Source organism: Nanorana parkeri, unplaced genomic scaffold (assembly GCF_000935625.1).
Source record: "Nanorana parkeri isolate BGI_ZX_2015 unplaced genomic scaffold, ASM93562v1 scaffold144, whole genome shotgun sequence".
NCBI lineage: Eukaryota > Metazoa > Chordata > Amphibia > Anura > Dicroglossidae > Nanorana > Nanorana parkeri.
Window position 1 is genome coordinate 662,016 of NW_017306412.1, and position 17,695 is coordinate 679,710.

At 39.8% G+C, this 17,695-nt stretch overlaps 1 protein-coding gene across 1 annotated transcript in view; it reads right to left on the bottom strand.

Moving 5' to 3' along the window:
* The window catches only part of SCFD1 (sec1 family domain containing 1), a 107,591-nt gene that overhangs the window by 81,609 nt on the left and 8,287 nt on the right, over positions 1–17,695 (bottom strand). Inside the window, exons 4-10 of the mRNA XM_018554151.1 lie at positions 16,493–16,583; positions 15,456–15,578; positions 11,702–11,789; positions 11,447–11,536; positions 9,614–9,669; positions 8,459–8,544; positions 6,987–7,086 (exon numbers count right to left, since the gene is read on the bottom strand). Of these exons, the coding sequence (XP_018409653.1) occupies positions 6,987–7,086; positions 8,459–8,544; positions 9,614–9,669; positions 11,447–11,536; positions 11,702–11,789; positions 15,456–15,578; positions 16,493–16,583 (634 nt within the window). The remainder of the gene's footprint in view (positions 1–6,986; positions 7,087–8,458; positions 8,545–9,613; positions 9,670–11,446; positions 11,537–11,701; positions 11,790–15,455; positions 15,579–16,492; positions 16,584–17,695) is intronic.

Sequence of the window (17,695 nt, forward strand, 5' to 3'; positions counted from 1 at the left end):
TAGTTGTTTAATAGGATTCAGATTAGGGCTCATAGAAGACCACTTCAGAATAGTCCAATGTTTTGTTCTTAGCCATTCTTGGGTGTTTGTGTTTTGCATCATTATCCTAATGGAGGTCCCACTACCTGTGACTTAGACAGAGTTTTCTGACACTGGGCAGCACATTTCACTGCACAACTCTTTGAAAGTTTCAAAATTTAATTGTGTCCTGCACAGACCAAAAGGCATCCTGTGCTAGAAGCAGCAAAGCTGCCTCAAACCCTTCTCCATGTTTCACAGTAGGTACAGTATTGGTTTTCTTTTATTTGAAACCTTTATTTTTTCATCTGTAAACACAGAGCTGACGTGACTTGCAAAAAAACTCCAGTTTTGTCTCATCTGTCCAAAAGACAATTTTCCCAAAAGCATTGTGGCTTGTCAAAATGCATTTACGACCTTTTATATCACTTGCCCTTCCCTTTTAGATTGTAAGCTCTCACGAGCAGGGCCATCCTATCCCACTTGTCTTGAATTGTGTTGTAACTGTACTGTCTACTTTTTATATTATAAAGCCATGCACAAACTGTTGGAGCTATATACATTCTATTATTAATTATATAATCATTTTAGTAAATTGCAGTCTGGCTTTATGTGGTTTTTGTTTTAACAATGGAGCCCCCCTGGGTCTTCTTCCTTTGAGCCCACTGTCAACCAAAAAGTGACAGATTGTACGACACTGGAGTTCAGCATGTATCTCTTCAGAAGTTTTCCTTGGATCTTTGTCTACCCATTGTGCTATCCTCCTGTTCAGTCTGGGGTCAATTTCCCTTTTGAGGCTATGTCCAGCGAGGCTGGCTACACTCCCATGGATGTTAAACTTCTTAATATCTTTAACTGTATTCACAGGAGCATCAAGCTGCCAAGGTGACACCCCACCAGGTGGTGGGTCCATAACTGAAATCACAGCATAAAGGTGCCCATACACCTTGCGATTGTCGTTCCATTCCTGAACGCGATAGGGTTTTCGTACGATAATCGGTAAGTTGATGGGAAGTGAATGATCAGTATTACTGTCTGTCAAGGTTCTCATTCATCCAGGTCATGGTATATCTGTAAAAAATAAGTCAAGGCAACTGGACTTGCTGTATTTTTTCTTGAAGACGTTTCACTGGTCATCCAACCAGCTTTCTCAATTCAGAGTTGAGAAAGCTTGTGGTAAGAAAGAGGTGCAGTGATGATGTTGATGCAAGTACATTTTCATTACATTTTCATGACTCATATTGTAAGTTTCTTTATTTGTTATGAGCTTTTTTACGAGGTCTGAATCCTAGAAATTCTAATTTTCTCCATAGAAAATTCAGTCTAACACTGGGGCGAATGGTAAAGTTAGAAAAGCTATGCCCCTCCCTGTGATTCTGTGTAAAACCATCACTAAACACCAGCATTGCCTTTACACACAATACACTGTTTAGGGGGGGGTTGGGAAATATTAATTTATATCTCAGTTGTAATATACACAATTTGCTTTCACAGCACAGAGATGGACATTTCCATGAGGAGATGAAGAGTAAAGCCAACGAAAAAAAATGGTTTATGTGTTCATATACAGCAACTGCATATGCCTGCTTCTGTGTACATTGCTGGCATATGTGTTTTCAAAATACTTCTGCAAAAGAGGGAAAGAGATTTAAAGCTTTTAACAAAGCCACAAAATTTGCTGAAATCTTTGCAAATGCTTACTAAAAGTTTGCTGTAAAGCAGCACACAAGTTCTTATACAAGTTGAAGCCTGTGTGGCCTTTATGACTTATATGTTGCCAACATCAACCACGGCAATGTGGACAGTACATTATATATCTGCCATGATAGAAACACATGCCAAACTATTTAAACAATTAAAGATAGCTCACAAAAACAGAATCCTGACGTTTAATCACTAATCATTTGTCTTACAACATCCGAGTGTACTAGAATGGTTTGGCAGTATTTGCTTTAACATTACCACATACCTAAAGGCAGTATTTGATATCATACCCTTCCTTTTCCCATACAATTCCTTAGAAATGATAATATACTCCATATACTCTTGCCACAGCATCCTGCAAACGGTTACAATTATCATGTTTTTTTTGCAATGTAGTTCTGCACATTGTTCAATTCAATACAAGACAGATGGTGACCCCCAGTGGAAGATGTATGACTGCAGCTGTAATCCCTGAGGGTCCGACACAACACATGACTACAGAACATTGATACCCTTAATAAACCACAGACTTATGTGTAAGGGAACAGCATTACCAGCAGTCCAAAAATATAATGGCTGGGGGAGTCCCAGCTGAACAATAGCTGTGCAGATAGGGATTCTGTTGGTATCATTCATTTGAAATAAGTACTTAACTTAAACAGAATAGTAATCTCCTCATGTATCACTGGCCCCTCCTTTTAGATTGTAAGCCCTCACGGGCAGGGCCCTCCTTACCATCTCGTCTTGAATTGTATTGTAATGTCTTCCTTATATTGTAAAGCGCAAACCGTTGGCACTTTATAAATCCTGTATAATAATAAAATCAATAATCTTATATCTGCTGCACTGTACTGATCTGTTTTTTGTTTTTATAAAACAGTACAGAAAGGGCTAATATTTAATTTAAACAAAACAGGCTGGTAGGCTGGTGCTACCACCATTAAAAAGCTGATAATACCTGGCCCTTAACATCTAAAACTAGACTGCATGCCAATAAAGAAGAACTTCAGAAAAAAAAAATCTTATAAACCCTTGTACTGGGGCTACCCCCCGCACTGCCAGGGCTAACTACTCGTTTTTGTCTCGGTTACAAAAAAAAAAGTTATACTCACCAGTTGCTCTCAGCCTGCAGCTCCCTGTCCTATACAAGTCAAAAATTCACACTTCAACACTCTGGGAGGACTACAGGGATCCTGATGAGGGATTTTTAAAGTCTCTGCACTGCTATCAGCATTTACCCTGGCTGTCATCTGGAGCAGCATCTCATACTACAGTCATACATGCCTCGGCACCCTCGATGCACGGAAGTATGACAGCTGAAATAGACTAAATGCTGCTACCCAGCAACTCTACAAGGTGGCCATGTGTTAACTACCTCTATTGCTGCTGGTACAAATTATGAAACTTTAGAAACCCCTTCTCAAGCTATACTGATACCTGTTTTAGACAATCCTATGATTTTTCTCCTTGCCTGAAGATGATTTGTTGGAACTATTGAGTGCTAAAAGAATTAAACTGTAAGGCCTAAACCTAACATCTTTACATAATGTAACATGGGCATACTGGAAACCATTTTGTTCTTGCCATTCTATCAGTATACAAGGTGAATTTGAGTTCATGGTTTCAAGACAAAGACTCTAACATCAGCCATTCTCAGACCCTTACAGCTTAGGTTCTCAAGTTGAACATTTTGGGGAGTCGAGTGGTACCAGACAACAGCAAAATAAGGCATGACCATGGTACCAATCTGTAAGATTAAAAACGGAGGAGGCCATGTCTTGGGCTTAACAAAGCACAAAGAACCATTCACCTTGATATTTTTTTTTTTCTTTCTCATGTTTTCAACATATGAAAAAGAGTGCATATTAAAAATTACCTTATAGTATCATTGTTTAATAGATTATGACTAATAATGTCAATTGTATTATTCTTATTGCATGAGGTATCTAAATATTGGCTTAAGTAATTTTTTATGCAATATTAAACCTATATATCTTATCTATATTACTTGGTTTTACTAATTGACATATATTGGTGTATTGTATTAATATGGTGTTTTCGAAATTACAAATTAATATATTAAATACATTATTTCTGTAATCGGTGAAAGAATTTAAGTAACTACAGTCTCTCAGTACAAATTACCTCATTCTCAATGTATGTAGAAGATATATAGGTATAAAACTTTCTCAAACTTTATAAAGCAGTATATCATCTAAAGAAAGAGACACTAGTCTCCAGAACGTGAGGAACTCATGTCAGAGAGATAGCCATTTTCTAAATTAATGTTTTAAAGAATGATCTTATGCCAAAGGTCATCACATGATATGATACAGATCGGGATTGAATTGGAGTAATTGTAGCTGCAGTAAAAATTGTCTCCCTTTCAATATTGGGGGGAGTCTCCTTTTGAAGCGGATATTAGCTTCTAGTCAATGGTATATAAAAAAATAAAATAGCTTAGCGGAAGTTTGTCTTTACCCCAAATAGATTGCAGACTGATTAGCTAATCCTGTGCATAGTATTCTAAAGTAGTTCAAGTGCAGTAAGGACTTTGAATATCTGTTTACTGGGAGAGGTCAGGTGCTAAGTCTGCATATTCGTTTGTCACATCCTGCTGAGCTACTAAAAGTGTTACTAGCTGCATTTCAGGACATACATAGTTCTGTTTCATGAATATTAAAAAAATATCCTTTTATTTTTAATTATTATCTTTGCTGATCAATCGTATGGCATATTTTTGATTATTATTTATTGTCACCGATTTTTTTTGATTATTTTGCACTGATTTTTTAGTTAATAAATGAATATATTTTTGCACATTATTGCTTTTTATTTTGTATTCAAATTAGTGCAAATAAATAACTCCGGTTATCAGTTCATTTGTGAAAATTGGTAGGGAATCTCCTGAATTCTAGATCCCTGCCCGTTTTCTGAAATTAAATACTGTTTTTTTAATCAGATTAAAAATTCTGACATTTTTCCCAAATCTTCTTTATAGGGTAAAAACATTTTATATTGATTATTCACTTCAAAGTGATCACCACCTAACACAGCTTAAGGCCTTGTTCACACAACATGGGCTTTCAGTGCGTTCCATGCATTTGCATGCGTTTTTTATGCGTTCCAGAGCACATCCAGAGCAGGTAAAATAGGGCTTGCTGCAGTTTTTCACCTGCTCTGGAACTGTACGCTGCAAAGTGAACTGGAGCAAAAAATACCATTGGAATACAATGCACGCAGTTTTGATCCGGTCTGCAACTGCTCTGCTCCGCGCTTAGTGTGAACAAGGCCTTAAAGCTAAAGTTCAAAAATAATAAATACACACATATTAATAAAATACAAAAAAGTGTCTTTATTATCTTTTTGCTTTGGAGGCAGTACATTATTGCAACTGTGATCAGTGGATCATGGGTGCAATGCTCTTGCTCCTGCAGACTCCGCCTCATTCCTGTCCATACCTCAGGACAGAGATTCAGTAACAGGAAGGGAGAAAATATGAATGGACTACAAGTGCGGTGAAATAATTGAGAAATACAAGTCCCACTGCCGCAGTGGCAAAGGATCTATGAATGGATGGGTCAGAAGTGTGATCGAAACCATGCACAGCTGTGCCAGATTAAAAAAATAGCAGAAGCCTGTGGGGAAAAAACCCAGTCGTCAGGTAAATGGGTTGGTGAAATGGGCACGGGAGGTGGTGATGTGACTATGTTTCATGTTACACCCTGAATATTGGTGTAATATGAAACATGGTCTAAAATATAAAATTAGACTTTGAGGAGATGCAAGTCATTGGGGCGGAGTGGACATATGTGGCCCAATACTACCATGATCCTGCAGCCCATGCGATGACTGGAGGAGAATCATGTGAAGAAGGGCTTTCCCAGGAGACAATAAAAAGCACCACCAGCTGTTATAAGCACTAGGGCTGCAACCAACTAATCAATTATGAGAATAGTTGTCAACTATTCTCATTATCAATTAGTTGGTTGGATCCCCTGGCTCTCTCTCCTCCATGCAGGGAGGAGGGCACAGCAAGCAGTGGGCAAGTGCAATAGCCAGCCTGCTATTGCAATTTGAGATGGCTAATAGCAGGCTGGCTATTGCACCAGCCCACTACCTGCTGAATTGACATTCAGCTGCCATTTGCGAAATCTTGCCACTGGCAGCCGTCATTCCCTGGCTGAAGCTATTTAAGTGCCATGTGCTTACAAAAGTAATTTTTGGTTTTGGCCTGACTAATTCTGCTGCGGGAGGTGCGTAGCAGTGCCATTCATTTCATGGCACCCCAAACGCGCCTCCTACCCACAGTGTGATCACACTACCGCAATGCCGTCCATTCCAGTGCAGTGTGATTGCAAAAAATTGTGCGTGCAGTTTTATTCTGAAGTAAACTTTATGTTTGTAACACTGCATCTGTGTATTTTATTTTAAATTAAGGATGGTATTGATCTTATTTTAATTACATTTAAAAAAATATTTTAATCTAAAAAATAATAGTCCAACTAATCAATAATGAAAATAACGATTAGTTGCAGCCCTAATAAGAACTGATTATTGAACACAGACAGGGTTATTCTCTATAGGGTGAAGAGTTTGGAGAAGGCAGGAGAAGTGAACAATCCAGGACAACATAGCTGAACTGGAAAGTGAGTGAATTGGAGAATTTTTCCAAATCAGTTATTTTGTCCTAGAATGTTCACTTCTCCAAACTCTTCAAACTTCAGAGAATAACCCAGACAGTGTTGAACAGTCTCTGCGGATAGGTCGATCCCTCCCTTTCCACTTAGAAAACAGAGGCAGGACTTAACCACAACTGTGCCTTTACTCTAAATCTGACAATTCACAATGTAACATTGTGACAGGCCGCAGTGAACTGAATAAAGATGTCTCACCACTATTTGCTCTTACTGATTGGATCTGCCTGTGTGTCTGGGCAGCCTAAGCAATGTTTATTACAGGACAGATTAGAAAAACTAAGGCAGTGAAGTAAGAGTTTCACATTATTGTCACTTTATGTCCTATCGATTTTTAAATATAAAAGTAAGGTGTCTGACAGTGAATATGGTTTTGTAACATTTAATATGCTTCTGATAAGATAAAAAATTAATTTAGTGACCATTCACACCAGCCCGGTCCGCTGCAGGACATTTAACATGCTCATCTTAATGTACTGTGCTTTAAGCCAGACCATTCATTTACTGTTTGATTCAATATTAATCACCCTGCAAAAATAACATAGGATTTCATGTGTAAATACTCACCAAAACATCATGGACCAGTGCTTGGTAAGTCCACGTGTGGTGAAGAGTGGTTGCAAGGTCTATGTTCCTGTCCACAAGAACTAATAAAGGCCTCTGGAAGCTAGAAATTAAAAAAAAAAAAAACAGAAGAGATTTTGTAGGTTTGAAAACTAAACCCAAGTACAAAAATGTAATACATTGCAGTTACCAGTCCTTGTGGCTAGATTCGTTTTTTTTCAGGCTGAGAACATTTTCAGCAAGTACAGGAAGTACCTGTTGATCTTGACAGAAATGCAGAGTCCTTGTCACTTACTGCGAGCTAAACTGAAAGTATAAAACAATGTAACCTTTCTAGATTTTAAATCATGATCTTGGACAAAAATAGAAGCCCTGTACAAAGCTTGAGCCTATAATTCGAGAAACTTCTCAGCAACTGACCTAACGACTAACACTTCTGAAAAATATAATTCACTCCCCTTTAAGTTTTCATGTTTTCGGCCCTATTCACACTGAATCCATTGCATTACAATTCCTTTTGCACAGAAAAATGAATTGGTGTGAATGGGAGAGTTCCCACCAGTGCATTGCGATGCTGTCTGCACGTCCGGGAAAAAAAGTAGCGCATGCTCTACTTTCTTCCAGCGCAACACCCAGAGGAAAGCCATGCAAGAGGAGGGGGAATACGCAAATTCCATGCAGATAGTGCCCTGACTAGGATGCAAACCGAGCACTCCAGTGAAGCAAGGCAAAATGCTAACCACTAAGCCACTGTGATTCCCAGTGACCCATTTGACCATTCCAGGACATGAACACTGACATTTTAAGCCATTCTTGTATAGCTTGGGTTTCATGACTGGGGTCATGGTCTTGCTAGAAGACAAATTTTCTTTTATGATCTCTTTGATCCATGCTTCTTGTCCTTCCCTTTGCGATGATTCTCCTCTACTTCTATCCCCGAGTCCCTCTTGGCTCATTCTTCTTAGTTTTCATCAATGTTACTCATATTCCCTGTAGTAACAAATGCTCTCCTCCACTACCACCCATATTCAGGCTCTTCTCTAGTCATTCCCATTTGCTTCCATCCATGACAACTCTCCCTCTGATCCTTCTTCTACTTTCCACTACTCTTCCCTCTTTGAACATTTTCCTCATTTCTACTTTCATCCTAGATGGAAAAAATGCACCTGCTCCTAAAATTGTTAGTGTTAGAATCCCCCTATTAGACAGCTGTCCCTGGAGCAGGTGTCCCCATTGGAAGATTCCCCCTTACCTCTTGTTTTGGACTCAGCATCAAAACTTTGGATTTCCCTTTATTTCTAGACGACAATGATCCCCAGTACAATAGTTGGGTGAATCTCTCAAATGGGGACACCTTCAGCAATAAAAAAAATTGACAGAGGGTCTAACTTATCCCCATCCCAAAACTTAGAAAAAAAAAAAAAGAAGAAGAAGGTTTGCCTAGAGATACAAAGAAGAGAAAGCATAACAGTTACCTAAATTGCCCAGCTCCAAGATTATCTCCAGTGAACAGGCTATTCCTGGCATCTCGCAGATTTTCACGTAGCTTCTTATCCAGTTTCTGAAAGAGAGCATTTGCAATAGGATATTGACCCACTTGTTAGAGTATGTAGGAGCTGCAGTGCCAACACATAACTAGATAACAGCAAATCATCCGGTTGCAGTACTTTTTGTGAGAACTGTGAAAATACTGGCCAATATAAGGGTTAACTAAAGGTTCACTGAAAGGAGTGCCCTGAAAACAACACAAGACAGTACCATTGGTACATCTGACCAGTCACTAAAACCTGCAGTCATCACGCTACCAAAAGACACTATGAAGTGCCAGAGTTTCAGCAGATCCTGCTAAAAAGATACCTTACCCAAAAAATACACATGCAACAGTACCAAACATTCAAATGTTACCTCCCTAATAATATATTACCTAAGTCAGCTTCGTTTTCACACTCACAATTGGAAATGCCCAAGTGAGAGCTTAATTTTGCCGTTGGGGCATACTGCCTCTTCCTGGTCCTTCCCCAATTAAATCACACCTCTAAGCACAGAGATTGGTCTTTACCCAGTGAGATACCCTTTGCACGCCTCTCCTGCACATAATGCCCTTTGTCAAATCCCAAACATTCCTACTCCGGGTATCTCCCCATAATACCCTCTGCACATACTGCCCACTATATTGTCCTCCATACTCCTCTCTTGCACATACTGCCCAGTCATATCCTCCGCACTCCACTCATGCACATGCTGCCCGCTGTCACACTCTCTACACTCCTTCCATGCACATACTGCCCCCAACCCCTGTCATATCTTCTACAGTCCTCTCCTGCACATACTGCTTGCTATTATACCCTCTGCACTCTTCTACTGCGCATAGTGTGTACTGTCATACCCTCCGTACTTCTCTCCTGCACATACCCATACCCTCTGCATACCAATCTTAAAAAACGAACAGAATTTCTTTCTCTACAGACTGATCTTTTTGGCGACAAATCTTTAGATGAATAAGCTATCTTACATGAATAAATATTCATCTCAAATCACTTGTTTATCGAGGTTGTAATCTTACGTTTATGGATAAAATAAGGGCACCTTTAGCTAAATGAAAATGGCCAAAATATATCAAACATTCTTACCACTGCCACCATCTCTGCAGCATTGCCTCTTACACATCTTATAATGGGCACAGCACCTAATTGTGAGAATAACCAAGTACATTAAACTATGTTAATAGCCACAAACAAAAGAGCACAAATGTATTGGATTAAACAATTTGATACATGTGCCGCCCCAATGGGGCATAGAATATGTTATTAGCATTGTTAGTAGAGGAGAATTTATGTAGATTGTTTCCCTATACCATTTTCTATAGTCATTCTATATTTAGTTCCTATGTTGCCATCTAGTGGCCTTTTATGGTAGTGTGTATGTTTTTCTGTGTTGCCTTCCTTGATATCCCTGGGGTCGATGACACAGTTCCTCTTTATGTAAGCCCCACCCTTCTTCCTGAGGGCAGTGCTTCCGGTGTCATGGCTACAGTTAACAGGCCACATGTAACTAGGACACATGTATTCTACATAGTACGCTAGAAAAGGCATCATTTTTTGACCGCAATAATACTGAAAACCAACCATCTGCTGTATCCTGTTTGATGTGCAGAATAAAGCAACCTTTCTGGATGAAACGGTATTGGTGAGTTCAGCTATCTGACAATAAATGTCCACAGTGATTGAATCTGCTTATACAGGCCAGGCATAGAGGTCTCACAAGGGATAAATCGCTATCACAACAATCAGAGTCAGAATAATACACTTAAACCCCCCAAAAAATAATCTATAACAATCACCATTTCATTAAAATTAATGTGAAACTGCTGTTTAAGAGAACAGCATTTCTTGCTATTCCTATATTTTTACGTCATTGTTGCACTGAAAAGAACCTCCCTACCCCACCCCAGAAGAATACTTAACTGAACTGGATGGTTGCAGCCTGCAGCGATTTTTAGATCCTTCTGACAAAATCTTTTCCCTGGCCATGTGCATAGACTTTTGCTACAGAAGGCACTTGGAAAACAGCCCCATAGAAGCCTATGAGTATCGACTGTGCAAGTGTAGCCAGGGAAAAGATTTTGGGTGGAGGATCTGGAGATCACTGTGGGACACAGCTGCCCTGTTCAGATAAGGATACACCTGAGTTAAGGAGGGCTTCTTCGGCTCAGGGGGTAGGCCAAAAGGTTAACTGTACCCTCCCTAAAAGTACAGTTATCCTTTAATTTTGTTACTTTGTTTCAGGATGTTCCAATCTATTCAGGATGTTTCAATTCAATAATTCTACGTCAGATGTAGCCACACATTTCACTACAGGTTTAGATAGATTACTGCAATGTTTCCACTGTGCACAGCACCTACATTTGAAACATAATTTTTGTTTATTACCTGGATGTGCAATTATGATGCTTAAAATCAGGTATCTGCATATGGCATTGTTACAGTCTATTACAAGGACCTAAGATGTCACATGTAGCAGGAGATTTCCGAGAGAATAAAGTAACATTTTTCTAAATTTAAATATGCAGTATTTCCCATTACAGTAGAACTCCAGACACACATCTTAACACAGCTTAAATACATAAATGTAAGCCGTGTCCTCTGCCAAAGGCTTTGTAACTCTTCAATCAGTCTTGTAATTCACACATGCCTGCCACAATGCATCAAGAACATGACTTTATGTAGTTTTACAGCTTTAGATGCCACTTGCCTGCTCACTGGACACTGAATCAGCAGTGGGATGATACCAGATCCTTGTCTGACGAGCAGGCAAGAGGCAGTGATATGAAAGATGTAAAGCCAATAAATGCAAGTTATACAACTATCAAATAAAATTTTTAAGAATAATACAACTGTAAAATTACTCCAGAGCACAGATAAAAAAATAATACCAGAAATCATATATTGTCCTTGAAGACCTACCTAATGTAACAAAGAAGCAGAAGAGGCTGTCAACTATGGTATCCATTATGGTTTCCATCTCTGTGTCAGTAATGTCAGGTCTATTCAACGCTGGGGAAAGAATTAGAAGACTCAGCTATTTACAAAAGACATATGGTAAGGAAACTAAACAATTTTGCTAAAACAGAATCAATGCAAATACATTATATAAATGCTCTGATATGTAAATTACTTGAATAAAAAATGAATAGAAAAATAAAATCTTATAAAATGTACCTCTGTAAGATACAAGCTCTTTGTTTTGGTTGCAAAGCACAAACATGTCATCCTCCAATGTTATGAAATTCAGATACTGATCAAAGACCTGAAAACAAATGTAATTTTACATGAAAGTGAAATCATACAGATTAAAAATATATGTACTGCATATAACCTGTAAATACGGCATCCAGTAACATGCTAGCACAATTTACAAAGTTTGGACAATAAAAAAATGTTATGTAAGGACTATTACTCCGGGGTTAGGCACTGGAGACTTACATGGATCACTTCACTGTTTATGTATCCACATCTCCAAAACCCTATAGCAAAAGGTGGCAGTAGGCAAATGATCACAGTACAAACAAGGATGTTAACCTGGGGTAGTCACGCATGCTTCTGCCTATGGAGAAAGGAGCACTTTACCAACTACCCCAGAACCAACTCTTATTGGGGAAATAACAATAGCAATTGGCTGAGAAAAAGTCACCCTGTACATCCTGGTAAAATGAGAGAACATGTGCAAAAAAAGTCCAGGTGGCAGCCTTGAAAATGTGGGAAAGAGTTGCCCGATTCCGAAAAACCCAAGAGGCACCAACATAGTGTTCCTTGCCAGGAAAAGGTGGAACCTTGTCCTTAAGGCCATAAGCTTGAACAATAATTAGTCTGAGCCACCGAGAAATGGTGGAGCAAATAGATCGTTCCCCTTTGCAGGGATAAACAAGAATGACAAATGGAAAGTGGGTCTTTTAAATTGAAGAAGTGGCTGAGAATTAAGCACGGCAAAAACTACATCCAGGCAATGATGTATTGGAGACAGGCAGAGAGGTGGAAGAACAATGTCCTGATTGAGGTAAAAAGCTGAAACGCTTTAGAAAGGAAGGAGGCTCTAGGGTTAAATGCTAACTTGTCCTAGTGAAGGATCAAATTGCTTCCTCCACATGGCAAGGCTGCCAGCTCAGACTTGCAAAGGTGACAGCAACAAGGAACACAACCTTTTGAGTGAGAGTAGAAAAGGAAATAGGGGAATATCCCAATAGGTTAAAAAGTCCGTCACTGAAGTGCTGACAAAAACCCAGAGAGTCAAAGGAGTTTTACAGAATGGACCACATGAGAGACACCCTGTGCAAAAGTCTTGACTATTGAATGGGACAGTAACGGTCTTTGGAATAAGATCGTAATTCCGAGGCGTGCCCCCTTGATGGTACTCAAGGCCAAATGCGGATCCAGACCTGATTGCAGAAAGGTTAGGATTCATTCCATGGTGAATTTCCTAAGGTCAAATTTTCTTTCCTCCCACCATGCAAAGTGAGCCATCCATATGTGATGGCAGACCTTACAGGGGAATAAGGAACACTGAAATGCCCTCTATTTCAATCCTCTGGAGTAGATGAGGAAGGAGTTTCAAAAGGAGGAAAGGCATAGATCAGGCTGTACTTATCCTATTGAGTTACCAGAGCATCCACTGCTTTCAACAGAGGATCTTTTATCTGCAGACAAACCTGTGCATTTTGTTGTTGAACCTAGGGGCCAGGAGGTCCACATCCACCACCCTGCGCTTGTGACAGGTCCTAAAACAGTTCTCTGTGCAAGGACCATTATCCTAGGTTCAGGCGCTGAAGACTGAGGTAGTCTGCCTGCCAATTGTCCACATATGGAATGGAAACTGCAGACAAGGTTGGTCCGTGAAGTTCTGCTTAGACTAAAATGATTTCAACCTCTCTCTTGCAGCAAGACTTCTGTTTCCTCCCCGATGGCTGATGTGCTGTAGAGTTGTCCGAACCCTAATCAGATGACCCACCACTCAGGGTATCCAGCACTGCAGGGACAACTAAATGTCTTGCATCTCCAGTATGATGATTGGGAGACAAAATTCTTCTGACAACCAAGTCCCCTGAACCGATAAGGGGTCTAGGACTCCTCCGCAGCCCTTTAGGCTGGCATCCGTTGTGATGATCTCGAAAGACAGTGGGAGCAAACATTTACCAAATTCCAGAGCTGGATTTGAGAGCCACCAGACCAGAGACAATCTGGTTTTGAAGTGTCAGGCAGGTCGGTTTGCTTATAGACTGAACTGACTTGGCCCATGACAACAGAATGTCTGGAGTGGAACTGAGCTTGAAGGGCTTACCATCAGGCTCAGAATTCAACGTTTTTCTTGTGGAAGGCAAACTCTGGATTTAAGCTGTGTCTGGGATGAGATCCAAATGCTCCAAGCGATGTGTCGGGTCCAGCACTGACTTCTGAAGGTTAATAATACATCCAAACATTTTTAAGGTCTGTACCATCCACATCATATTGTCAGCCAGAATTTACAGTATGCCCACTGTTCCCTCAACAGGTGATTGCACAGATATCCCACAATGGGAATGCCCTGGGAGTGTAGCAAGGCTAGTACCTGACTGAATACTCAAACCACTGAGGACAGATCAAATGGAAGGGCTGCAAACTGGCAGTGTTGTGTGCCACCAGAAAAATTAGGGTAGCTTGATGAGCTGGAAAAATGGGGACATTCAAGTACACATGCTTGATATCAACAGAGGCTAGAAAGTCTCCCTGATGGAGAGAGGCTATGACAGACTTGGTTGATTTCATGCAAAATGTTTGTACTCAAATGAAAACAATTTAAAGCTTTCAGATCCAAGATTAGACTGATGTACCCCTACTGGAACAGTGAAAAGGTTTGAGTAAAAATCCTAAAACATTTCTGCTGTCGGAACAACGGCTAATGGTGGCACTTAACAATACTAGTAATTCCCAGTGCTGAGACACATGATAATAGAGTACTCAGAGGTGGTACCATGGTTCAGCACCTGGAGAGTTCCCTGAACTAACACAGTACACAGAGGTCTGGAATGTGCCACAAGCAGAGCCTAGTGCCCAAATGGTCACATCCCAGGTTACTTTTCTGAGACTGTGGGCATACTCACAAAGTGAGTTCTCAGAGACTGGGCTATGACACAGTCTGTGCCATGGCTCTGGATCTGAAGAGTACTCTGCAGCCAACTTACAAAGTACACAAGCGCCAGAAGTAGAGCCCAGTGCCCAAAGGTCATATTCCAGGCTAGTCTCGTAATCTTTGGTGCAGAGGGGTCTAGGTACGGCCGCCAAAGCTACTGCTGAGGAAACAGCAATCTAGATAGCTGTAGATAGAGCCGATTATAGCAGCATGTAGTTGTCTTGACTAAAGAAAAAAAGAAAACATAACTAACAAAAATGGTAAAACTTTTCTATCCTCATAGGACAGTAGTAGAAAACTTCATGTGAGGGCAGGGTTATAACCAGCTGCCCAACAGCCTTTTGTTGCCAGTGTAAAATTCATCCTGTAAGCAACAGTATAACCCAATTGTCTCTGAATTGAAATTACGATTACACTGCAATTGTATAGTAATTCTGTCTCTCACTGCTTTTAGTCTGCGCTGCCTATCTGTGTGGCCAAGTAATACATTTTCTCCAACAGATAAGTTTGTATAAATGATTAAATATGTTCCTTTGGCTTACCCTACAAACCATCATATCCCAAATCTCTTCATTAAATAAAAATAAGCATATCATTCTCTTTAAACAATTTGAATGGATGATAGATAATTCAACTCAGATAATTCAACTCAGATATGCAAGAGGATTATTAGGACGTGGGTACTGTATTTGTCCCCTAGATTCTAATGTGCAAATGGTGACATTTTATACACAGAAGGCAATTTAAAACTTTCTTGCTGCTCGACTGACCATAAACATACTCTAACAGATAAAAGGTAATAAACAATTTCACCTTTGACACTTGAGCCACTGTGTTAGCAGTAAGTGCTGCACTTGCTATATCCTCCAGTTTACTTCGAGAGATTGCAGAGATGAAGTTAAAGTAATAGGACTCATACAACTGGGTCCTGAGATCCTGCAATTGAGAAATAAAAATGAAAAAGAAACCAAACATTAGGCCTGCCTGTGAGATCATCATCTAAATAAGGGATATTATTTAGCATCACCATACAGCAAGATAATTGCTTTTACCAGCATATACTATGCTACCTACCCAACATCAGCATGCAGTAGGACAGAATTCTACTAGCATTGTGAAAGACCACATCCTTGAATGTGTTGGGTATGATATTGTAAGAGCTCTTTCCTGAATGGTACTAGCACTACAGCAAAATGAAAAATAACTGTGTGGGTCATTGGTCTAAAAAAAAAAAAAAAAAATCTAGTGTAGATTTTACAGCCCCATGTGCTGACAGTAAACAGGACTCCTCTTAACCCTTTCGCTGCCAAGGACGTACGGCATACGGACCTACAAAAGTGCTTCCAGCTGGCCAGCTCAGTATGCCGTACGGACCTGGCATTTACAGTTCTACTATAAAAGGAAACTTGCCATGAGATAAATATGAAGGCTACTATGGTTGGCTGAATGCCTTCTGAAGATTATAGTTTCCTGGCTCTCCCTGGCTTTAACATTTGCTAACAGAGTAGGAATGAGCATGCAAGCACTAGAACACCTAACACGCACACTTGTTGCAGGTCAAGGAGTCAAAATGTTCAGAGGCCAGGGGATAGCATTTTTTAAAATGTGATCAGCTGTGGCAGCTCCCTTTTTTCCCAACATATTGTTTTCTTTTAAAACCCAGGACAGTTTTGGTCGGGTAGTAAATTGATTCAGAAGCTGCCAAGGAAGAATAGACTTTATATACAAGTACTATTGTGCTGAAGAGAACACAGACTGCTGACCTATTTTTTGATGAAGTAATCTTATGGGATGTAATGGATAAGAGAATTTGCTGAAAGCAAGATTTGAAGAAAAATAAGAAGTCATACCTGACAGATTCTATCCACATTCTCCTCTGTAGGCATCACAAAATACACAGCTGGAACATCTGGAATTGCATCGCGATCTGAGTGCAGGAGCCTGAAGAATAAGACATATAGTGGAGTAAAGAATAGACAGTGGGGCAGACGAACTAAGATTGGTTGTTGTTGAGGAATGCAAATTGTCGCAAGAAATAACTTATTTTGGTGCACTGCATGTCAAATAAACTATTAAGTCAAAGATGATATAAATTACTGTATTTGGCGCATAGTAAAATGTGTAACTTTCTTGAACCATCATTCTCTTGGTGCACTACCGCACACCTCTATTGCGTCAAATATTGACAAACCCATTTTCTGAATCATTAATATTTGGCAATAATAATAATAATGAGCTCGGAGCCGGCTTCCCGGCCAATCAGGACACCGGGATAAACGTTACGCACAGTGTATAGCTGGGCATAGGATATTGCTATGCTACTCTATTCCATCTAGCAGTAATGCCATGCCAGTGGCATTCACACAGCTATACGCTGGGCAGAACGTTTATACATCAGCCCCAAAAGGTTATCTAAACGTTAGAACAAAAACATAATACATTGCAGCTAACCAGTCCATAGATGTTGCAGCTACATTAGTTTTCTTTTGTCATTTATTTTACCTTGTGATCCTGCCAGTAACACACTTCCTGTCCTAGGGTGACAAGGAACATTCACTCACAGTACTGTACTGTATCTGCGAAGAGCAGCGTTGTCACCCTAGGACAGGAAGTGTGTCAGGACTACAGAACACCTCTCCTTCTCTACTTCTGCATAACATGGGGGGATATGTTTTGTGGACCACAGAGGTGAACTGGGCAGGCTGATAACAATGACTGCGATAACATTGGAAGTGTTACAAGACAGATCTGGATTTCTAGAAGAGACCAAGTAATTTTTTCTTATGAAGCCAATTTACCAAAAACAATTTCAATGGTATATTTAACAGACCAAAAGGGAGCAAATGAGAGAAGTTCATTGTTAGGTTTCACATATACTCTAATGATATTCTACCGGGGTATTACCTTCAATAAACCTAGTAACAACAAAAGAAGAAGGCCCATTCCTTAAAATACAGAGCTCTCTCATTTTTCTCCCTTTTTCCATAAATATGGGCAATATTTTCCATCTATGTGGAGATTCTTGAAGCAAGAGAAAAAAAAAAATATATATA